Here is a 24,893-nt window from a genome sequence, read left to right as displayed (position 1 = left end):
TTCAGCTCAATTACTTCGTAATAATTAGGCCCATTCATGCCCTGTTTAATGATGCCTAAGTAGTAACCGGAAGCAAGAATCTTCCATTTCCTTTCCTTTCAACAATCTTTCTTCATCATCAGGTACGTATTCCTCTTCATCATCTGTAATCAATTATATATTAAGATCAGATCAATTAATTTTCAGTTTTTATTTATTTATTTCTTGGTGTTGGGGATACCAGTAGTAGTTGTAGAAGTAGCAGAGGAGGAGTGTTGTTGTTGTTGTTGTTGTCAGAGAATATGAGCTTTCAACCCCGAAATGATCGAAGAGACAACAACAACAACAACAACAGGTCGTCTAGATTCCCCACTCAGAAGTGGGTTCCGAGAGGAGCTAATTCTAAGCCTGAGGTTGATGCAAACACCAAACCGCCTTCGAGTTCCAACGCTAGATACAATGGAAATGGTGGGGGTGATGCTGCTCATGGGTGGTCTGGAACAGCACATCATAGGTATAATAAAGGTGGTATGACTGTGAATGCACCTAGAGGTCATGTGGGTCGGCCTAGGAAGGGGATAGAGAGGAGTGAGAAGACTCGGGAATTGAATGACCCGAATTTGCCGCAGCTTGCACAAGATATTCAGGAGAAGCTTGTGAAGAGTACGGTTGAGTGTATGATTTGTTATGATATGGTTCGGAGGTCTGTGTCAATTTGGTCTTGTTCGAGTTGTTTCTCGATTTTTCATTTGAATTGTATCAAGAAATGGGCTCGTGCCCCGACTTCTGTTGATTTGATTGCGGAGAAGAATCAAGGTTTTAATTGGCGGTGTCCGGGGTGTCAATCTGTGCAGCTTACGACGTTGAAGGATATTCGGTATGTTTGCTTTTGTGGGAAGAGGAGGGATCCACCTTCGGATTTGTATTTGACTCCTCATTCGTGTGGAGAACCATGTGGAAAGCCACTTGAGAAGGAGGCTCCTGGTGCTGATGGGAGTAAGGAGGATCTTTGCCCTCATAATTGTGTCTTGCAGTGTCACCCTGGACCATGTCCTCCTTGCAAGGCCTTTGCTCCACCACGTCTGTGTCCTTGTGGGAAGAAAATAATCGCAACAAGATGTGCTGATCGGATGTCTGTTGTTACCTGTGGACACCCATGTGATAAGCTTCTTGAATGTTGGCGTCATCGATGTGAGCGGATTTGCCATGTTGGTCCCTGCGATTCTTGTCAGGTGTTGGTCAATGCTTCATGTTTCTGCAAGAAAAGGACGGAGGTTGTTCTGTGTGGTGAAATGTCAGTGAAGGGAGAAGTGAAAGCTGAGGATGGTGTTTTTTCTTGCAATTCTACATGTGGAAAGATGCTGAGTTGTGGAAACCATATGTGTGATGAAACTTGTCATCCAGGTCTTTGTGGCGATTGTGAGTTAATGCCTGACAAGGTCAGGTCTTGCTATTGTGGAAAAACAAGTTTGCAGGAGGAAAGAAAGAGTTGTTTGGATCCAATTCCAACATGTACACAAATATGTGGGAAATCACTTCCTTGCGGGATGCACCAATGTAAAGGGGTGTGCCATTCTGGGGATTGCGCACCTTGTTTGGTTTCTGTAACCCAAAAATGCCGTTGTGGATCAACCTCTCAAACTGTGGAGTGTTACAAAACTACTTCAGAGAATGAAAAATTCTTGTGTGAGAAGCCTTGTGGTCGAAAGAAGAACTGTGGAAGGCACAGGTGTAGCGAGCGATGCTGCCCTCTTTCCAACTCTAACAATCAGTTCTCTGGTGATTGGGATCCGCACTTTTGTCAAATGGCCTGTGGGAAGAAGTTAAGGTGTGGACAGCATTCTTGTGATGATCTTTGTCACAGTGGCCATTGTCCTCCTTGTCTTGAAACAATTTTCACTGATTTGACATGTGCGTGTAGGAAAACTTCCATCCCTCCTCCATTGCCTTGTGGTACACCTCCCCCTTCATGTCAGCTCCCATGCTCAGTCCCTCAGTCTTGTGGCCATCCAGCTTCTCATAGCTGTCACTTCGGAGACTGCCCATCTTGTTTGGTGCCTGTAGCTAAGGAGTGTGTTGGTGGGCACGTGATTCTCGGGAACATACCCTGTGGGTCAAGGGATATCAGATGCAACAAACTATGTGGTAAGACAAGGCAATGTGGTCTGCATGCATGTGGAAGAACTTGTCATTCACTGCCTTGTGATACCTCATCTGGAAATGAAACTGGCACGAGAGCTTCTTGCGGGCAGACATGTGGTGCCCCTAAGAGAGATTGCAGGCATACTTGCACTGCACTTTGTCATCCTCATGCTCCTTGTCCTGATGTCAGATGTGAGTTCCTTGTCACAATTAGTTGCTCTTGTGGCAGGATGACAGCATCTGTTCCTTGTGATGCTGGGGGGAGCAATGGTGGTTATAATGACACTGTTTTAGAAGCTTCCATTCTCCACAAGTCGCCAGCATCTCTTCAACCAGTGGAATCAACTGGAAAGAAGATTCCTCTTGGCCAGAGAAAGCTTATGTGTGATGATGAATGTGCCAAGTTGGAGAGGAAAAGGGTTCTTGCTGATGCTTTTGATATCACCCCTCCTAATCTGGAAGCTCTTCATTTTGGTGAGAATTCTGCAGTGACAGAGTTGATTGGTGATCTGTACAGGCGTGATCCAAAGTGGGTGCTTGCTGTGGAGGAAAGGTGCAAATATTTGGTTCTTGGCAAGAGCAGAGGAACCACTAGTGGTCTTAAGATTCATGTTTTTTGCCCTATGCTGAAGGATAAAAGGGATGCAGTTAGTCTGATTACTGAGAGGTGGAAGCTTGCAATTTATTCTGCTGGTTGGGAACCAAAGCGATTTTTTGTAGTTCATGCTACATCCAAATCCAAACCTCCACCTCGTGTGATTGGGATTAAGGGTACGACAACTTTAAGTACCCATCCACCAGTTTTTGATGTTCTTGTAGACATGGATCCCAGGCTTGTTGTATCTTTTCTAGATTTGCCTAGAGAGGCAGATATAAGTTCACTGGTCCTTAGGTTTGGTGGGGAATGTGAACTAGTTTGGTTGAATGATAAGAATGCACTGGCTGTATTCAATGATCCTGCTCGAGCAGCTACTGCTATGAGAAGGCTGGATCATGGATCATTATATCATGGAGCATCTGTGGTTCCTCAGAATACTGGTGCATCTGTGGCATCACCAGCTAATAATGCCTGGGCAGTGGCAGGGACTGCAATGGAAGGAACAGTTGCGGCTTTGAAGGGAACTTCGTGGAAGAAAGCTGTAGTGCAGGAGACTGGTTGTAGGAAAGATTCATGGGGTGGTGAAGAGTGGTCTGATGGTGGTTCTGCAGATGTTCAGGCTTCTGCATGGAAAGGGAAAGAAGCTCCAATTGTGGCTTCGATTAACCGATGGAGTGTCCTAGACTCTGAGAAGGTTGACAGTTCATCTGCTGCCTCTGTCAAGATGGAGGATCCCGCAAAACAAGTTGCAGGAAGCCTTTCCAGTTCAGGTTTGGAATCAAATGCAAGCACTTCCAGTACATCAAGGCAGCCTGCAATGCAATCTGGAGGAGTTTCAAGAAAAGAAGATTTATCTGTGGTGGTGGATGATTGGGAGAAGGCTTATGATTGAGAATGCTTATAGGGTAATTGATTTTTTGAATTTTGACAGGAGACGAGTACCTTTTGGTCTACACCTCACTTTATATTTTTTGCAAGAGTTTTTTTTTCCCCTGTTATGAATAGTTATATCATCCATCAGTATTGATACTTGATGGCGAGTGACTTAAAATCCCATTAATTTTGGGAAAGAGCATACATCTCTACTGCATGTAAGGGTACTTGCAGTATAGAACTTTGTCTAAGAAAATATCTGGGAAAGAATCATTGCTGCTTCGTCAGTGGGTTTTTTTCAGATTTTTGAGGAAGGCATACTATATGTGTACAGAGCAGAAGTGACATCTCCCTAATTTTGATTCCAATGAGATATTTGCTCTGTTTTGGCAAGATTAGTGTTTCTTCGTTTCTTTCTCAGACTTCTTCTCAATGTTTTGATCCCAAAAACAATGCCTGAGATTCAGCTAATGGTTTGGTTATGTTCTGTTCTGTTTGTTTGGGATTCAATTCTTGAATAACTCATTATTTATGTTGATAGTCTTTGTGTCTATCATCATTTAATTCTAGGAGTGATAAGTGAAGTTGCTGCATTACACGTAAGAACTGCAATTTACGCGTAAATTGTTGGGGTTAATCATCAAATTCTACTTCCTGTCAAGAAATGGAAAGTAATTTTCTCAAGAACTCTAGCCTTACTAAAACAACTAGGAAATATGTTCTTCACTGTACATCTGAGGTCCAAAAAGACAGGAGAGAACTTAAAAACGATAATGAAATTTAGATTTTGTTACCACTACTATTTCCTTAGGCAAAAATCCCATTTGAAATGAAAATGCTGCCACCCAGAACCAACAGGAAGAAGCAAGGAAACTCTATCTCTAGTGGGAACCGAATACATCCCATGAATTACCTTCAGCTTGTGTTTCCATGGCATCTTATGCAGTTTCTCAACTAGCCAAACACAATCCCTGGTCAAAGAGGAATGGAAGACAATTTTTTATCACCCATCAATTGTTCACAGAAAGAAAATGTTGCTTAGCCCTTCATACACCTTAGCTGTTCCTTTGAACAGCCTGTGTAAAGTTCCAAGTTTTGCTCCAATCAGGCTTCCGGTGTAAGGTCCAGAGTGCAACATAAACTGTTGAGGCAGCAACCATTGATGGGGAGTGCTTGATTGTGTCATGATGCATCAGAGCAAGTTCAATGAGAAAACACACCATGTTTTTCATCTGTTAATGCAGAAAAGTAAACAATGATGGATCATTCAATTAGGTTTAACAACATTGTAATAACATAGCTTGAATAAGTTTAAATCACATGATACCTGTGGAGATGATACACTGCTGCAATTTGATGAAGTCTGGGTTTTGGCATTGTGAGGAACTGATTGAAGGGCTTGGAATGGTTTGATTTGAAGCTATAATTGGCGGCCTAGTTGTTGGGCATGAACTTTCAAACAAAAGTTTAACATCCCCACTATTTCCTAGTTGTTAGGCATGAGTATCTACCCTGTATAGGGAATTCAATAAAAAAAATTTGATTGTGTTTTTCTTATCTTTACTGTTGAAACAGTAGGTGTATAAATATAGATTTGAGGAGCTTAAGTTGCTGCTAAACTTAAGCTATACATATGTATTCTAGTTGCACAGATTTCCTAATTAAAGACTAATAATCAAGCATGTCGTTCCATCTTGATAGCTGGTGATGACAGCTTTCCTGCCTGATTTCTTGCCAAAATAGCAGCTTCCCTTACATGCCCCCGGAAAGACAGAGGTAACACTAATCTTGGATCTCAGCAAGTGGAATTGTTATTGCGGTAAGGATTTGGTTAGAAGATTAACTGATTTCTTGACAAGATCCTGAACAAAGAGGAGATTAGTTTCAACGTGCTTCTTTCGCGTGTGTTGTACAGGGTTTAAACTGAAATGACTGGCCACAATATTATTGAAGAACAGTTGCGGTGGTTGTTTGAGATGCAGACCAAGCTCGTTGAGAAGAGAGCATAGCTATATGGTCTCTGAAGTTGCAGTAGCTAATGCGCAGAATTCAGCCTCTGTAGATGATCTTGATACAGCCCTTTGCTTGCGAGTAGACAATGAGATGGGATTAGGATCAAGGAAAGTGATGGAGGTAGTTGTGGAAACCCGAGTGTTTGCATTGGATGCCCAATCTGCATCATTGTAAGTTTTGAGGTGGAATTGATCATGCTTTTGCAGCAAAATGCCATGAAACATTGTGTGCTTGTGATACCTAAATAGTCTCTTTGCTGCAGCCCAATGAATTATGGTCGACTGTTGCATAAACTGAGATAGTCTGATGGCTACAAAGGCAATGTCAGGATGGGTGAGACCTAGATATTGAAGCGTGCCAATGGTTTTTCGATAATGCCATTGAAGCAGGAGCTAGTGGAGGTATCACGAATGTGAAGCTTGGCCATAGTGGACATGAGAGTGACTATCTCTTTAGTGTTGTCCATAGAAGTTCGCGAGAACAACTCCCTGATGTATTTGTGTTGTGACAGGAACAAACCTTGTGGTGTTGGGATCACTTCTATTCACAAGAAAAAAATGCAGAGATCCCATGTTTTTGATTAAGAATATGGATCCAAGCTGTTGGATTATGCCATTGACAAAGCTATCTGAGTTCCCTATAACAATTATGTCATAATATATCATCAGATTTGCAAATAAACAATGAGTTGTCAGTTGCAGAGTGAATAAAACCAGAGACAAGCAGTGCATCTCGAAGAGCCTTGTACCACTGCCTTGACGATTGCTTAAAGCCATAGATACTTCTGTTCAGTCTGCAAACATGCCATGGTTTAGCAGGATCCACAAATCTTGGGGTTGATGCATGGATATTGTTCCCTCAAGTGTTCTATGCAAGAATGCATTATTGACGTTGAGTTGACGAAGAAACCAGCCATGCATAACAACAATGGTTGAAATGAGTTTGATCGTGGATGGTTTTACCACTAGACTGAACATTTAAGAATAATCAATTCCCTGGCACTAATGAAATCCCTTTGCGACAAGGCGAGCTTTATATCGACTAAAGGAACCATCTGGATTTTATTTATTTTGAAACACAAATTTACAGCCTCCAAGGTTTTGCCCCGGAGCTGGTGGAACAAGCTCCCATAAGGCGAGCTTTATATCGACTAATGAAATCCAACTTTTCATTGTTTTGGCCCGAAATCTTTTTTTATGCTTGAGAATCTTTGGGCCTCAGCAATGGTGTCTCGAAATCTTAATTTCCCAGTACTTTGGAGAGCATAAATGATAGTAGGTTGCATTATCAGAATTTATGATAAGTAATCTGACAGAACCTTAACAAATGTTCAACAACTATGCTTATCTACTTTGTCTTGATCTTCTCTGTTGTTTCAGAGTTCATAATTTTTGTTTTTACTTCATCTTCACTGCTAGAGCAGAATTCTTGAAGAACCCGATCACCTCTACCTGAACATATCCTCTTGGCAGTTTCTGAATCATCAGAAAACTAGAATTTTTCATATACCTCATCAAATGATCAAATATCAATTTCTAGAGCTTTCTGGTGAATCTTTTTTTAGCATCCTTGAAAGTTTAGAACTTCGGTGAATCTTTTGAAGGGTCATTGAGAACCTGGAACTCTAAGTACCCTTTAAAACTTGGAATTTTGGTGAATTCTTTTGTAGGATTCTTGGATAGATATATTGTTGGTCAGTATTGCATTGGATTTTTCTTTGCCTATCTTTTTTTCAAACTTATATATATATATATATATATATATATATATATATATATATATATATATAGAAATGGCTTCTACTCTAAAAGTAAAGCCTAAGATTGCCATTAAGAATTCATGTCAATTTAATGGATGGATTATTGATGCTGAAGATCAATATATGAGCCCATGACATGTCTTTGTAGTGTCAAGGAAATAATTCCATTTTCAGAACTAGATATGAAGAGGTTGTCACCAGTTTTGAAGAGTTCTCATCTGTTGAAAGACAGTTTGGAAAATGGAAAATGCTAAAATTTGATGCATATGGCAAGCGAAAAGAGTTATTTTATTTTATTTTATTTAGTCATTCATAGTTTATACTCTTGTAGGTCAGAAATAGAACAATAGAACACAGTTTGTTTTTTTTATTTTTTTTCTATTACTGAACTTAGGATGAATCCTTAGCTGTCTACTTCCTTTATAAATGAGGGATCAAGTCTAAAGAAAACATAAGCCTTCTGTCTTGAACTTTGTAGTTGGGTGAAAGTGGGCATTTGACTATCCAATTAGAAGTGATTATTTTTATTTTGATTTGATTTTTTTTAAATAATCAAATTTATTTTTTAAAAATTTTAAAACCAAACTGAAACCAATTCGAACCGGCTGGTTTTGATTTGATTTTTTAGGATAAAAACTAGTTAAAACTGGTTTGGCTCGATTTTTTCTAGTTTTTTTCGGTTTGGGTTCGGTTCGGTTTTTTCGGTTTTAGGCTTATAAAACTGAAACCAAACCGGTTGGTTTTTTTTTAAAATTATAATCGGTTTTTTTCACAGTTTGGTTTTTTAATTTTCTTTATTTAATCAATTTTTTGGTTTTTTTACTCACCTCTACTTCCAATCTTTCAAACACTAAAACACGTGAATCCTTACAAAAACCAGTTCGAATCGGCTAGTTTCGGTTTGCTTTTTTAGAATGAAAACTAGTTCAAACCAGTTTGGCTTGGTTTTTTTTGTTTTAGCTCGGTTTTTTGGTTTGACTCGGTTTTTTTCGGTTTTAGGCTTATAAAACCGAAACCAAACCGAACCGAACCGGTCGGTTTCTTTTTAAATTTTAATCGGTTTTTTTTTTTTTTTTTTTTTTTTTTACAGTTTAGTTTTTTCAATTTTTTTTTTAATTTAATCAGTTTTTTAATTTGTTTTTCACACCCCTACATCCGGTCTTTCAAACACTACAACACGTGAATCCTCACCAAACTCTTAAAGACTAAAACACGTGCATTTTCCTTATTGTATTGATCTAGAACATGAGGCTCTCGGACATCATCTTTATTGTATTCAAAGACTTAGGATTATAATAGGATTTACAGTAGCTTTTCTCATCTTAAAAATATATTACAGTCTTATTCTTTATCATCATCATCATCATCATCATCATCATATAACCGATCACTTTATTAAAAACCAATAAATAATATTACACATAAATTGAATAATTTAAACCGTAAACAGATTTGATCCATTATATAATAAAATTATTTTAAAAAGATTAATCTTCCTAAAACATCTCATCTTTCTTCTATTATTTTTTTTTTGTATTATATCATGTAAAATAATAAATTTAGTTTAGAATAGTGTTATCAGCAATGATGGTATATTCGTTACAATATCAAATTTTACTTGCCTGATGATTGGAATAGTCTTGAGCTGGGTGGGAGTATAATTGTGGTTGTTTTTTAAAGTATTTTTTTGTGTCAAAACATATTAAAATAATTTTTTTATTTTTAAAAAAATCAATTTTGAGATCAACACATCAAAACGATTCAAAACATATAAAAAAAATTAATTTTTTACAATTTTTTTTTAAATTTTTTTTGAAAACCACACTGTGTTCCTAAACGTCTTATGATTAGTTTTATTTTATCATTATGAAATAATAAACTACGTCTAGGATTTTTGGAAAAGTTTCCATTCTATAATGAAATCTTATGAAATAATAAACTAAGTCTAGGATTTTTTTGAAAAGTTTTCATTCTATAATAAAATCTTATGAAATAATAAATTAAGTTTAGGATATTTTTGAAATATAGGTAATTAATGAGAATATATTCCTCACAATATTAAAACTCTTTACCTAGTTTTTGAAAAAAAAAAAAAAATATTCCTCATGTTAAACTAAAGAATCACTTTCTCAGACAAAAAAAGTACAGAAAAGTGAGATTTTTGGAAAAACTGGATTCCTGAAATAAAATAAATACAATAATATTTGGACAATTTAATTTCTGGCTCATTTTTCCATCCAATTTCGTGAATCAAACGTTATCTTTATGTATGATTTCTTTTAGACAAATGTCAAATAACATTTTCATATCTGAACTCCATTGATTTCTTAAGTTTTAAGAAACAAACAAAATAGAAACTTTTTCATAAACCAGAAATAGAAAACAAAATCCTCCCTTTATTCAAAAGTGGTTAAAAATATGATTCTTTCCATTTGTTTATTTTTATATTTTAAAAATATTTTTTTAAAAGTTAATTTTTTTATTTATTTTACTTCAAATTATTTTTTTTTAATATTTTCAAATCGTTTTAATATAATATAATTAAAAATAATTTTTTTTAAATAAAAATAATTTTTAATATATTTTTAAATATAAAACATTTTAAAAAACAATAATAATGTAATATTCATTTGCCCATAATAAAAGTGGATTTAGGATGAGCTGGGAAATCGGCGAGGATATACATTGATCACAGAACATGTGCAGTTGTTCCAAAATGCAATGTATGACAACCATCTAGGTAGTGGTCTAGTGGTAAAAGCCTGGGACCAAGAGGTTTGCTCCCTCTGTGGTCTCAGGTTCGAGCTCTAGGTTACTCATATGATGGCCACTGGAGGCTTACATGATCGTTAACTTCAGGGCCCGTGGGATTAGTCGAGGTACGCGCAAGCTGGCCCGAATACCCACGTTAAACTAAAAAAAAAAAAATGCAATGTATGGCCATCACGTTATCGATTAGTGTCCAATTTCTCATTTTTTTTTATTACATTATTGCAACATTGTAAAGGAAGAATTATAAAGACATTTTAACCATTTATTTGCGGGGTAGTAATAAGAGTTTGAGGTTAAAAGATTTATTTTTTTATTTATAATTTTAAATTTTAAATTTTGTAATTATTAATATAATGACCACTAGAAATTTATATAATTATTAATTTTAAAATTTATAAAATTAATTATCCAGACATTAATATTAATAAAAAATAAAATAAAATTATAAAACCATTTGTTTATGTTAGTTGATATATCAAATCAAAAAAAATTTACGAGCTATTGGACTTTCTTAGAGCAGACAAAGTCTTTCAAGTTCGAGATTCCATTTACAAGCTATTGCATCTTTGAACTTGTCTTTTAAAAAATTTATTGATAGCTATTATTTTTATTTTAAAATATATTTTTAATATTAATATATTAAAATAATTTAAAAAAAATATAAAAAGTTTTAAATAAAAAAAATTCTAAATTCTTATGAAATATGTTTTGGGCTTCCCAAAGGACGCTACGCCTGTGACACTCCCGTGCTATTAAAATAAAATAATAAAAAAAGAAATAAGTATAGTTTGAGGCCACCTGTTTCCTTGTGTTTAATTTAATTTTTTTTAATAATTAATGTTTGCTTATGTAATAAATATATTTCCAAGAGCCTAGCAATCCCCATCAACATCAGTCCACCCTCACTACCTATAAATTTAAAATTCAAGTTATTATGTACTTGGGTTATTGATCTAATGGTGAAAGAGGTTTATTCTATTCCTCTGTATCAGGTTCAAATCTTATTATGCACGGCTGTTATCCTCGCGGTGTCTTACATGCTCACTGGTTTGTAGGATGTTTAGTGGACTGTGGGATTAGTGTGGTACGTGCAAGCTGACTCGGACACCCACGTAAATAATAAAAAAAAATAATAAAAAAATTCAAGACATTATAAGAAGAGGCCAAAAGGTGACTCCCCTTGCAATCAAACCAAGAAAACAACTCCTTGAGAGAATCATTCATCCAAGAAAGAAGCTACAAACCAGCACAAATAACAACAACTTCATAGTTTGTAACGTTCAGTCTTTCACATTGTGCATTAACTCGATCGCTTCTCATTGTCCCACTCTCCCAGCTCTGTCTTTTTTCTTTTGTGTTCTTACGTCCACTACTGCACCACAGAAAATCTTTTTCTTTGAGGTGTAGTCCTAAGTGCCCATTTTCTTTTTTCTGAAAATGGATCCTCCACTTAGTCCCACTACTTACTCTGATGGACTTAAGGTAATAAGTTTCCCGCTAACTGTTTGAAGCTAAATCAGTTCTTGTAATTTGTACACATCTTGTGTCTATGCATTCATTTCTTTCTTGTTTTGGGGTTAAATCTAGTTGTTTAGCTGTCGTCTTTGATGTTTGTGTATAGAGCTGTGCCAGGCCTTTGTGGGTTGTTTAGGAACCTAGTATTCATGTTGGGATTGTTGTTTTTGAGTTTGCAAGAGCAGCTTCAGTCAATCCACTCAAGTTCCATCTTGTTTGATTTTGAGTAGTGATGACGGATGAGAAAGGGCATATCACTATTTAAGCATTTATAAAGTTATAGAGAAAAGATCAAAACTTTTTGGTGTGATATTTAGATGAGATGTGAATTGTTGCACATTTTGTTTCTTGAGATTTTGCTAGTTGGATAGATGAAATAATAGTGGTAATATCAATTTTCTTTTTGATTGATGGGAATTCTTAGTGATTTTTGTTGTGGTTTGTTTAAATATAAGATCTAGTCTTTATAGATTGGCTGCTTAATTCATTTCATCTATTGGTAAAATTGCTTCGATTTTCATGAACAATGGTGTTATTTTTTTTGTTTATCTGTTCCTTGTATATTGCATATACTGGAGTGGATTATTAACATTTACAAAGAGGGCTATGTTGGCTTGGAAGCTACGTTGTTATTTTTTCTCTCCCTGCAAATTTTGCTTGGTCTGCCGGTGGCAAATTTGTTGCATATGGTCTGCCATCTCTTGTTTGAATGCCCTCCAACGCATTTAAAAAATTAATTGATGTTCTGCTTAGAATTGAAGGGTATCTTTTGCCATTTGTGATTCCTTCTCTCTGGATTCTCTTTTCTGATAAAGTTTCTCCCTAATATTCCTTCTTCCTTTTTCTTCTTTGTGGACTGAATCCATTATTGGGTCAGCATTTCTTCATAAAAACCTCACCTATATAACCTAAACACTGCATCTCCAAATTGGACCGTATGCTCACTTGACAGGTTTTATCCCAACATATTAGTGGATAGCAGGACTGGCCAAAAGTCAACACCGATTTTAATGATCTAAAACTGTGTTTGCATTAACCCTTTTACATGTTCATTTTTACAGAAGGAAACCTGGAGGAATTCACTCATCCTGTCATTTCAAACTCTAGGAGTTGTGTATGGTCGCTTGAGTACGGCTCCATTATATGTTTTTGGGACAATTCAAACGACAGATTTCAAATCAAATGAGACTGCATATGAATACTTCTCTTTTATTTTCTGGACTCTGACTGTTGTTTCTTTACTTAAGTACGCCTTCATTGTACTCAGGGCTGATGATAATGGAGAGGGTAATGATCTCTGATAACTGTTAAACTTTGGATCATTTAAAAATTGATCCTATCATGAAATGTTATTTACTTCAACAATTCTCGCAGGAGGTGTTTTTGCCCTGTACTCGTTATTGTGCAGGCATGCTAAAGTGGGCCTGCTTCCAAATGATAGAAGCACCAAAGAGGTTATGCAACATGAAGAAGTAAGCACTTTGAGGGGAAAAGTTGAATCAAGAGCAAGAAAAGCCATTAGAAACCACAGAAGTGGTCATTATTTGATGCTATTCACAGCATTATTTGGTGCTTGCATGATAATTGGGGATGGGGTGATCACCCCATCTATTTCAGGTTAGGCTTTCTTAAATCTTGATCAACTTTGATTTTTCAGAGTTAATAGCTTGATTAACCTTGGTTCTCTCCTTTACTCCCTTATTATATGCTAATGTTGTTCCCTTTCCCAGCGTTATCAGCTTCATCAGGTCTTCAACGTTCATTATCAAACATTAAATGTAAGAGCTAGCTCTATCAATGCATAAACATTGTTCTTTTCATATTTGATTATAGCCTCGATATCCTTCATAATTTAATTTGCAACTTCTGTTTCTCCTCAGATACCTCCTCGACAGATGCAGAGCAAACCATATCAGATGATTTGAAAAAATGTAAGTGGTTTACCATGAAAATAGTTTTGGTGAAAAGGATGAAAATTTCTTCTTCAGCTACCTTGTGCATTTCCGATGAAAACTTGCTAGTTTAATCTGCAGCATTTGGAAATTTGATTGACCTCTGAAGGATATCTATAATTGTTTTCACTTTGCTTCCACTGGTATTGCACATTATTAATCTTTTCTTTTGATGAAAGAAAAATTAATAATAATATATTCCATTATTTTGTGTCATGATATTCTGTTTAAGTGGTTCTGGATGATTAGCATGTCCCTCTGGACATAATCGCATATACAATTTGGCATTTTCATTTCTATGTGTGTATAGAACAATAGCCATATGAATCTTTATGTGTGTATATTCCATTTCTTGGTAAAGCTAGAAGCTTTATGTTAAAGGATATGCTTTTATCTAACCATATGTATCTTTTAATGCAAGCTCAAAAGCATACATGTTCTCTAATAACATGATATTAATGATAATGCTTTATATTTCCCTTTCAAGATTAGTAGTTTCAAATACCTGAAGCTTGATCTGATTAGAATTTTAAATCACTTTTGATGATTATATGGAAGTTGTAGATTTTGATTTTCGTTCTCCCTTTATTCATTAGGATCTGCCAAGATATTGCTGTCTCAGTTACTGACCGGCTTCCATGATATGGGTTTTTTCAGATGTACCGGTTCCTTCTGCATGTGTTATAACAATAGGCCTTTTTGTACTGCAGTACTATGGGACTCATAAAATTGGGTTCATGTTTGCCCCAATTGTCACTATATGGCTCCTGTTTATCAGTGGATTGGGTATATATAATGTATTCCACTGGGACCCTAAAATCTTCTCTGCAGTCTCCCCAGCGTACATGTATAGATTTGTAAGAAAAATCAATAAAGCCAGTTGGAAGTCACTGAATAGCATTCTTCTTTGCATAGCAGGTCAGCTAGCATGTTCTTCATTCTATACTAAGCTTTTTTGTCTGTTCTTTTTTTGCCTCTGAACATGCTGTTTTTGGTAGTGCCAAATTGTGTTAACCTCTTCATCTGACTATTTATCCTGCAGGATCAGAAACAATGTTTACAGATCTAGGTCATTTCTCCAAGAGATCAATCAAGGTATTGAAAATAGCTCAATATTTGTTGCCATTTCACAATTATACGGAATCAGTACAAAATTACAATATAACTTTTGTTTGGTGTCTCTGATGCAGATAACTTTTGCCTGCTTGATTTATCCAGTTCTAGTTTTATGCTATGCTGGTCAAGCTGCATTCATCTCTAAACACTGGAATGACACTGAAAATTTTAATCATCTAAGTGAATCTGTACCTAGTAAGTTTTTCACTGATGTTTTATGTTGTTTGATGGCTGCTTCACCTGGGATTTATGTTTCTAATTTGTGGAAACCATTACAAATACAGAACATCTTCGTCATGTCTTCATACTGCTATCTCTGCTTGCTTCAGCGGTAGGAAGCCAAGCAACAATAACAGCCAGCTTCTCCATAATAAACCAGTGCCTGGCACTTCGTTGTTTCCCTAGAGTAAAAGTTATACATACATCGGATAAGCGACTTGGGCAGGTTTATATTCCAGATGTCAACTGGTTATTGATGGCCCTTAGTCTCTCTGTCACCATTGGTTTCCATGACATAACGAGGATTGCAAATGCAGCAGGTATTTTCCTTCAATACTCTTTTCATTCCCTTTTTCTGAAGCTCCGAGGTTCTAAGATCCTTGAATAAGATGATGATGTTTTGTAGGAATTTTTTGGAGCAGTGAAGTAAGCAACTTATAGTTGACAATTTTTGAAATACATTAGGGTAAGGAGACTATGAATTGATTACAAGTTAGTGGGTGGGGCTATAGATTTCCTAGAGATGTCAAGCATTCATTTTCCTGGATGTTACAACATTTAAAGTAGCTATTAATAGTTTGCAAATTATTTCCATATTTAGGAGCATAAACAATAGATGCCTAATAGAACATTAGGTGCTTGACTAAGGTTTTCTCTGATTCTTCGAAATATTGGATGGTCTAATCTAATGTATGCTGGTTAAATCTCCATATAGGTATGGCAATAGTTTTTGGGATGATAGTAACAACTTGTATGATGTCACTTGTGATCGCTCTGTACTGGGAGAAGAGTTTGTTAGTATCTGGGTGCTTCCTGATGTTCTTTGGTTTCGTCGAGGCTGTATATGTATCGGCATGTATGTTGAGTTTTCACAAAGGAGCTTGGTATCTATTTGTTATTTCAGCAGTTTCTTTCACGATAATGCTTGCTTGGCATTATGGAACTATGAAGAAATATGAGTTTGATTTTCAAAACAAGGTTTCGACAGAATGGCTTACGGATTATAGCCCAGGCCTCGGAGTTTCCAGAGTACCCGGAATTGGTTTAATCTACACTGATATGGTGACGGGAATCCCAGCTTTTTTCTCACATTTCATCACAAATCTTCCAGCATTTCATCAAGTGCTGATCTTTGTGTCCTTCAAGCCCCAACCAGTCCCTTGTGTGCCTCCCCGCGAGCGGTATCTTGTAGGCAGAGTTGGTACCAAAGATTACAGAATTTACAGATGCATTGTGAGGTATGGGTACTGTGATCAGATAAGAGACACAGATGATTTTGAGGAACAGATTATTAGCTCAATCGGAGAATTCATTTCCTTGGAAGAAAGTGATTGTGAATCTCTGACTTCTCCTGAAGGAAGAATGATGATTGTTGGGAAGCCATTGTTGGACAGAAATGCACTGATTCCCATACATGATACCACCTCAGTTGCCGGCTCCACAAGTATAGCTAACAATGAAACTCTGGGAAGTCCATTAGAAGATTCGACCGAAAGAAAAACTCCGGTCAGAAGAAAAAAGGTTCGATTTCTAATGCCAGAAGGTAGTCCTAGAATGCGGGAATCTGTCAGGGAAGAACTACAAGAATTGATTAATGCCAGGGAAAGTGGCACCGCATATTTCCTAGGTCAGTCGCATTTAACAGTGCGTGATGATTCAAACTTTATGAAAAAATTCCTGATCAAGGCCTATGTTTTTCTTGATAAAAATTGCCTAGAACCTCCAGTGGCATTGAACATCCCCCATGCTGCTCTCGTAGAGGTTGGCATGGTGTATATTATATAAACTGGATGTATGGTATGAAACTTTGTAGAATGTTTCTGTTTGTAGAAAAAAAAGAAAAACAACAGAGAACTAGTATTTCTTGTCTCATCCTAGCAAATGCACTTGGGATCAGTAGATTCCTCACTTTTCCATTGCTATTTTTATCGAGTTAGTACAGCGAAACTTTTTTTTTTTTTCCTTTGATAAAGAGCGCAGGGAACCTAAAAGGCACAGAATTATCCATAAAGGTATGATTTGCAAAACCATTGATTCAAGAATACTCACTTTATGCGCCTTATAATGTCATCTGTAATCAAAAGCAAATAATTTCAATTGATAAACAATGCTCTCGCATGCAAAATGAGATCTCCAAAATATTATTGTTATGTTTTATTATTCATACAAATAAAATAAATATTTCAAGATTTTCTCTCTCTCAAACTCTTGAGTCGAAACTCAAGCCCTTTAACTAACAATCATAAAAATAGAAGGCCATCTCTTATTTTTACGAAGAGAAAATCCAATAATTAGAAGAACATTTGAATAGTTTTTCAAAGGAAGATTTGTTTTGAATGACTTGGGTGGGCATACAATTTATTAAATACCAAGCAGTGGAAAAACCATCATCTTATGATTGGAGGGTATAAAACCTTTACTTAGTCTAGTAAATAATGTCCATATCTCTAGCTTGTTATTGCATGTTTAATGATGTTTCCAAGCATTTTTTTTCTATCACATTGATTATGGTTTTGGTTTCAATTAATACATAAAATGTTGTTATTATTGTTTAAATCTTACTTGAAGTTGTTTTTGATGCTATTAGATGACAATAAAATATGTTTGTAATTGATTTTAATAAGATAAAATAATTTTTGTATTCTGCCAAATATGACAATAGATGTTTAATGTATTTTTAGGGCTTGATGATGCACGTTATAGGTTCTTGGGTTTTGTTAAGTTCATTTGAGTATCAAGATGTCAATTTTAAATCTCACATTGTTAACATTGTTGAATGTATTTGCTGTTTAGTTTTGATAGTTTTGAAGATTGAAAACACATGTTTGTTTTCTTTGATTTATTGTTTTTTGTTGTTTGTTTTGGTTTAAGCATGTGTCACTATGGTAATGTGATTTGTGTGAGTAGAAGACAACAGGTTTAGAGGTCTAAAAGACCATTTTTTGGATTTGACAGCTTGTTCTTCAATACTAGATTTGCTAGGCAATGTTCTTTATATTCTTGGAAAGAACATGCCTTAGAGCCATGTTTTGGACTAATTTTGATCCAATTCTTTGCACTAAACCATTCGAGCAACTTAATTAGTCAATAATCTAGAATTTATTTGCATCGTTAACAAGATTTTAAAGGTTTTAGTCCTAATTAATATCTATATTTAAAGTAAACAATCATTATCTATACTTTGGCTTAATTATATTTGAATTTGAATGCTTTTCTATTTCCTAAATATGTGGGTAGGAACTTGACTTATCATGGGTTGAATTTGTTGAGGGTAAGATATCTCTAACAAGAATGAAGGACCATCATGATAAACATATGATACTAGGGATGATATTGATCAAAATAATAATTTTGATATGAGATTAAAAACTACTTGATACCTTAGGGAACATATTATTAGAATTAGTTTTCAAATCTAGAATAATGTGAAAAAGTCTAGAATAATGTGAAAGTGAGTTTTTCAAATAATTAGTTTAGATATTCTAGGTGCATATATGTGTAATAATGTTATCTTTTAAGTATTTCTAGAATTGTTCTTAGACTAGTATAAATGGATTTATTAAATGGACTATAATTTAAGTATAAGTTATATATTTTTCTCTTAAAAGTAATATAATATGAAAAGGAGTTGTCTCTCACCATGCTCTCTATTTTATTTTTCCTTTCTCTAACTAATTTCTAACATAGTATCGAGATCAAGTTTCCTTAACAATTCTAACATAGTATCAAAGCCTAAGTTAGGTTCCACCCCTAACACCTAATGGTGGAGCTTGTTCTATCTAATATGACTTTTAAAGGATTAAAGCATGTGTGTATAAGAAATGAGAGAAATCCTAAAAGCAAATAGGTAGTAGATCCAAGAGAGTGGGTAGAGAAGTGATATCCAAAGAAAAAAATGGAGTTGCGGGATGACAAAGCCCTACTAGAGAGTTAAAACCTTGCATTAGGAGAGAGATAAAACAAGTCAAAAGAAGCTAAGCATAAGATGACAAGTTCTTGCATAAGATATAACATGCTACAAAAGAGACCACATGTGAAGAAGAGAAAAGAGAGTTTTTTCTTAAAAAAAAGATAGAAAATAACCAAAAATCCATGATAGAAAAAGAAAAGCAACTATTAATTAATGAAAAGTGAACCAAATATAAGGTCTACTTGAAATAATTAAATCTTAAAAGAGTGATGTGTGGCTAAAAAAATGTGACGACAAAAAAATGAAGAAAAAAGGAAAGACTAACCATGATGAAAAAGAGAGATGCCATTAGCTAACCATGATGAAAAGAGATAACTCAAGATGAAGATGCAGAAATGGTGACAACAATGTAGCTGTAAAAAAACAAGAAGAGAAAAAGAACAAACGAAAAGGGTTTCAAAAAAGGTGTAGAGGTAGCATCCAAGATTTTTTTTTTCAAGCATCATCTACCCATTTTATAAATTTCAAGAATTGTATTTTTAAAACTAAGAGAAGTGTTGTAGTTAAATTTAAAATCGAGAATACTATGAATGAGTTTAGAGTAGCGTTTAAGTAATTTTTTCAAAGAATTAATTTTAATTATTCTAGATGCATGTATGTAAACAAGTGATGATGTTGTTATCCCTTTATTGTTCTAAAGTTTACCTTAAACTAATATAAATAGATTTATTGTCCTTACACTAAAGTAGTATAAATATATGTATTGAAAATATTGTAATTTAAGTGCGCAAATTATGAGCTTTCTCTTGTAAACATGACATGAAAGAGAGTTCTCTCTCAAACAAGCCTAATTCTCCCTCATATATATATATATATATATATATATATGCGCATTGCACCATTGACATGAATAGCCTTGGCGTTTTAATTCAAACTTTACTCAACTATTTTTTTTTTTAATTATGCCTTTTATGATATTTCTCTTGCTTAAAAAATATTAATTTTATGTTATATTTTTCAAATTATAAACTCCAATAAAGTTTGAATTTGTATTTTCTATGATCTATAAAGAGATAAATATTATATTATCTGTAGAATTTTTTTTTTTTTTGGCTTGAATAGCCTTGGCCTATTAAGGTTATATTTCAAAATGGTCATTAGGATTTTGATATTATCTTTATAGTTATCAAACTCTAGAAGATTTTTGTTTAAAATCTTAATAAGTTTGAGGGGACATGAGAAAACAAATCAAGATAATACATATTAGATTGTAATCAAATCAATACAATTACTAGATATGGAGAAAATCATGTACCACATCAAATTATAGAATCAATTATATCTATATTTAAAAATAATATTAAAATATGGAGGATCATTTTAAAAAATGACCTCAATAGACCAAGGCTATTTAGGCCAATAACAAAAATTCTGTAGGACAATATATGACTATCTATGGAACATAAAAAAATCCAAGTAAAAGTTTATTCAAGTTTGTAACTTGAAAAATATAACATGAAATTAATACTTCTTAAACAAGAGAAATTTCATAAAAGACTTATAAAAAAAATAGTTTTTAAATTGTGATTCAACGAGCAACAACAACAAGGTTAGTAAATTATAAGATTAGAGTTTAAATTACTTAATTAAATATAGGTTGATAGTAACAAGATTTTCTTGCAAGGGATGAATGGTGATGATATAAAGAAAAATGGCAGAAAAAAAAAAGATTAACAAAAGAAAGTAAATAAAGATGAAAAGAAACTAATGGTATGTGTACAGCAATTGGTAATTAACAATGCTGCTTGTCAATAAGGTGATAAAAGTTAAAATACCCAATAAAGGAATATCATTTGCTCTATATATACCATATAAAAAAAAATGAGAAAATTTATTAATTTAATTGGATGTGTAATTACAATTAACCAATTAAAAGGTGTGTGTGTGTATATATAAAAGAATACAACCTAATAATTATAAAAATAAATTGTAATTTTCAATTATTAAAAATTTTTTTAATTTTATCATTTGACGTGGTACTTAATTTTCTCTATAATTAATGATTTATATTGATTCAATTACAATCCAAAATATAATAAATTGACTTGTTTTTTCAACAAAAAAAAAATAAAAAAATTTACTTTTACTTATCGATACTCTATATTGCTCTTTTGTTTTTTCTTCTTCTATTTTATTTTTTATTTTTTTTTCCTTCCTCATGATATCCATCGAAGGAAAATAACATGAGTTCAGCATGCTCTTGCATGAAATATCTAACATAAACAATAATAACAATAATAAAATAAAAGTACTATATCAATGCTTCTGGATTTATCATAAATAATAATAATAACATAAGAGTACCATGAAGATTTTGTAGATGATCATCATGATCGCTGTTATTGACATGGATATATAAATGTGAATTTTAAAATGGAACCCAGCAGTTCTATGCAAATATTCATGGACTAGCTAGGCTTGAACTTCGACTTAGGTTTCGACTTCAGCCTCGGCATCGTTCTCTCTTTCTTATTCTTCATCCGAATCCTTCTTCATCATTCATCGAAAAAACATATAAACGTTGATCAGTTCTTCATGGACGATCTCCAGGAGGTGCGCCAGGAGGTGGCGGGGAACGTCTGGGCTGATCGTTGAAACGACCCGCAGGTGGTGGGGGCCGCGGTGCGGGTGGCGGGGGTCCCGGTGCAGGTGGCTGTAATCGCCCAGGTGTCGGTGGAAGCGGCGGAGCTCTGGCTTGTGTGGATGATTGGAAAAGGAAAATTAAGCAGCACAGGCATAAAAGAAACGCCAATAACTTCATTTTTCTCTCTATCTAGTATGCATACAGATGCAATGAATGATGAAAGTATGGTACTAAAGAAGAAAATATATAGAGAGACGCAGCAAGGCGCAGCCTGCCGCTGCATACTTTTCATACCAAATAATGGTTGAAAAGGTCCGATTTCGCAAAGTTTATTTTCTTCTTTTTCGATTATTATTATTATTATTATTATTATTAATTCAACACTCACCACAGTAAATTGACTGGCATGTTTCATTAATATCATTCCGGAGAAAAGAAATCTGTGTTCACATCACACAGATAACTAACGCTGACCTTGTAACGCATAATTTAATACATACCTTTGTGCTGTTTTTGTTATTTCAAAAATATATTATTATTATTTCTTTAAAATGTAATAATGTAACAACAACAAGATCACAAGCAAACCCTGAATATCTCGAGGCCCTATCGAAGAAAGATAAGTAAATTATGAGAGTTTGAGCTACAATGGCAATTCGTTGAATGTTCGTGGGTCACCGCTGCCAGGAGTCATGGTAAAGGAGCCGGAGGTGATGGCCTGAGCTGACTCTGAGTGTCCGGCTACTTGGAGGACGCGACACGGGAGATGGCGGCCATGGTCAAATTCATGAACCAGTCAGATTTTTATTTTTTTGTATATAGTTTGGGATGGGGCCAGTTTCATACACACCTGATACCTTTCTGTTTTTTTAAAACTAAAGATTTCCAAGTAAATTTACATCTATTTTGATTAATCTTTTGATTCTAAAATTAATAATTATATAATTTTTAATTTTTTTTAAAATTTATCATACTCAAATTAATAACTTCTAAAAAAACAAATCCAACATCTAATTAGTTCAATTACATCTCATAAAATTACACCCAATACTTTTTTATTTATTTATTTACGTGGGTGTCCTGACTAGCTTGCGCGCACCACGACTAATCCCACAGCTCACTGAACATCCTGCAAACCCAATAAGCATATATGGCATCGCATAGACGTACACGATGAGGCTTGAACCTAGAGATGCAGAGGCAAGGAACCCTTGCCACCGTGGGCTACAAGCCTTGGTGTTACACCCAATACTACCACGATTAAATCCTCAAACCCAGTGAGTATTAAGGCATGACAGACGTACATGCTTAGGCTTGAACCCAGGATGCAGAGGCAAGGAAACCCTTGCCACCGCTGGGCTACAAGCCTCGGTGTACACCCAATACTTTCTTCTTCTTCTTGTTTTTTTTTTTAATGGACTAGTGGAGGAGGAAGCTATAAGTAATACAAACGCCCCACCTCCTCTGTGTATGTTCTAATGGAAAAAAATACGTATATTTATACTTACATGTTCGTATGTTATCAATTTTTAATTTCTGTGGTCAAAGAGTAAAGGGGAAGTTCCTAGGAAGATACTTATAGATTAAACTACAAAGGGTTGGCTGGAAAGCAATTGCTTGCTGAAAAGATCAGAAGAATAGACGACAGTTATTAAATACAAGATAAAATAATCAGAGCTTTAGATTGATTTTTTTTTTAAATAAAATAAAATTTGAAGTATTGAGTTACACAAGACTAGAGTTTAATTAGAATACATCTTCAGAATTTGAATTTAAGAATACACAATTTGAATTAACTCAATATGTAGTTTTTAATTATCTTCATAAGTTATATTGCTCACAATTTATTCTTGAATATTGGGTCATTTTTCAATATATTTTTATTTTGGATACTCTTATCTAAATTGATAAAAATACCCCCACATGATAAACTCAAACTAAACCTTATTATTTTTTTAAAAAACAAGTAATCATGAAAAAATGAATTTCAACACAACATATTTGTTTTTGTTCTTATTAAGTTTATTTATTCTTATAAAATTAGGTGGTTTTTGAAATTTTTATGTAAGAGTATTTATTATATTGTGGTTTTCAACATAATATATTTTTATATTGGATACTCTTATCTAACTGATTTTTATATATTCTAAGGGGCTGATTATATAATAACAAAACATATAAAACACTAATTATGTAATGGAGAAGATAAAATCATCTTGTATATCCTACCTAGAGTAAACTACTTTGTTGGTACCTCTTATATGCTAAAAGTTTTCATTTTTGAAATATAATTGTGTGACCCGAGATAATTTATAAGCATGAACTTATTCAAAATTATATTGATTTGGGTTTGTTGTTAGAGATGCTTGGTGGCTTTTCATGGTGATTGTTAGTGTAAAGGTTTGTTGTCGGTGATGATGGTGGAGAGAAAATGAAAGAGGGAGCTTCTATATTCTCTCTCTCTTTCTCTATTTTTTTTTTAAAAATTTTTTCTTCTCTTTTGTTTTTTCTTCTCCTTGTTCTATATTGTGTTCTTCTTCTTTATTCTTTTTTCATTTCTTCTCTTCAAAATATTTTTTTCTCCTGAAATTTCTCTTCCTTAACAATTTTCTCTTAATTTTTTTTTTTCTCTCTGTTTTCTTCACTATTGTGTGGGTCTTTCTCTATTTATACTCCCCTTTTTTTTTCTTTTTTTTTTTGCTTTACTTATCTTCTCCCCTTCTCCATCCTTCGATTCTCTTCTCTTTTTTCTTTTATTTATTTTTCAACCTTATCGCTATATCTCTTAGTTGCTTGAAGAGGGGTCAAAACTTGGTGTTTATTTTGATGCCTCTCTCCTTGCTTGATTATTATGTTAGTTTAATATGCCTTGTATCCAATCGGTTGGTTACATATAAAATTATTATATTCATATAAATACATAGTTATTATTAATAAAAGCTTAATTTATCTTTAATATTTATATAATATTAGATTAATGAATTTAATATTTGATTTATGAATTTATAATAAGGATAAAGTCTATGATAAGGAATATAAAAATAACAAGAAAAAGGGTTGGAAATAAAAAAATAAAATAAATGCAAAGCAGTCAAATTGCGTTGAAAATACATTTTTTGAGATTTTTTTTTTTTAAGTTTGTGAAAATATGTAAATAAAAAAGGGTAGAAAACCGAGTGATGACAAACAACATGAACTAACTTATTAGTTAAAATAGAAAGACAAAGCTATAATTTACTCTAAATAGTCGACATTCTTCCCTATGCCTTCCATTAATACATGAAAAAACATATGATTACATTATACATCCAAAGTAACGAAAATTCAAGAAACAAAGATGGGAGTTTCCTAATTACCAAAGTAATCAAACAGGAAGAACAACCTTGAAAAAACACATGTTT

General features: G+C 34.1%; 2 protein-coding genes across 2 annotated transcripts; both read left to right on the top strand.

Moving 5' to 3' along the window:
* The first annotated feature begins 2 nt into the window (after nucleotides 1–2).
* On the top strand, nucleotides 3–3,985 carry LOC118050939 (NF-X1-type zinc finger protein NFXL1). The gene is made up of 2 exons (XM_035061408.2): nucleotides 3–122; nucleotides 224–3,985. The coding sequence occupies exon 2, from the start codon at nucleotides 282–284 to the stop codon at nucleotides 3,609–3,611; it is 3,330 nt and encodes a 1,109-aa protein (XP_034917299.1). The 5' UTR covers nucleotides 3–122; nucleotides 224–281; the 3' UTR covers nucleotides 3,612–3,985.
* Nucleotides 3,986–11,289: 7,304 nt separating this feature from the next.
* On the top strand, nucleotides 11,290–16,879 carry LOC118050940 (potassium transporter 25). Its single transcript, XM_035061410.2, has 10 exons — nucleotides 11,290–11,618; nucleotides 12,713–12,938; nucleotides 13,026–13,268; nucleotides 13,382–13,429; nucleotides 13,532–13,582; nucleotides 14,261–14,521; nucleotides 14,646–14,698; nucleotides 14,794–14,914; nucleotides 15,004–15,258; nucleotides 15,654–16,879. Exons 1-10 carry the CDS (start codon nucleotides 11,574–11,576, stop codon nucleotides 16,721–16,723), a joined length of 2,373 nt encoding a protein of 790 aa, XP_034917301.1. The 5' UTR covers nucleotides 11,290–11,573; the 3' UTR covers nucleotides 16,724–16,879.
* Nucleotides 16,880–24,893: the final 8,014 nt, after the last annotated feature.

Source organism: Populus alba, chromosome 15, assembly GCF_005239225.2.
Source record: "Populus alba chromosome 15, ASM523922v2, whole genome shotgun sequence".
NCBI lineage: Eukaryota > Viridiplantae > Streptophyta > Magnoliopsida > Malpighiales > Salicaceae > Populus > Populus alba.
This window is presented reverse-complemented; position numbering and strand designations above follow the sequence as displayed.

Coding starts and splice junctions, on each gene's coding strand:
- LOC118050939 (XM_035061408.2), top strand. CDS start 282: ATGAGCTTTCAACCCCGAAATGATCGAAGAGACAACAACAACAACAAC.
- LOC118050940 (XM_035061410.2), top strand. CDS start 11,574: ATGGATCCTCCACTTAGTCCCACTACTTACTCTGATGGACTTAAG. Junction 12,939..13,025: donor GGCTGATGATAATGGAGAGG/GTAATGATCTCT, acceptor CAATTCTCGCAG/GAGGTGTTTTTGCCCTGTAC. Junction 13,430..13,531: donor TTCATTATCAAACATTAAAT/GTAAGAGCTAGC, acceptor GTTTCTCCTCAG/ATACCTCCTCGACAGATGCA.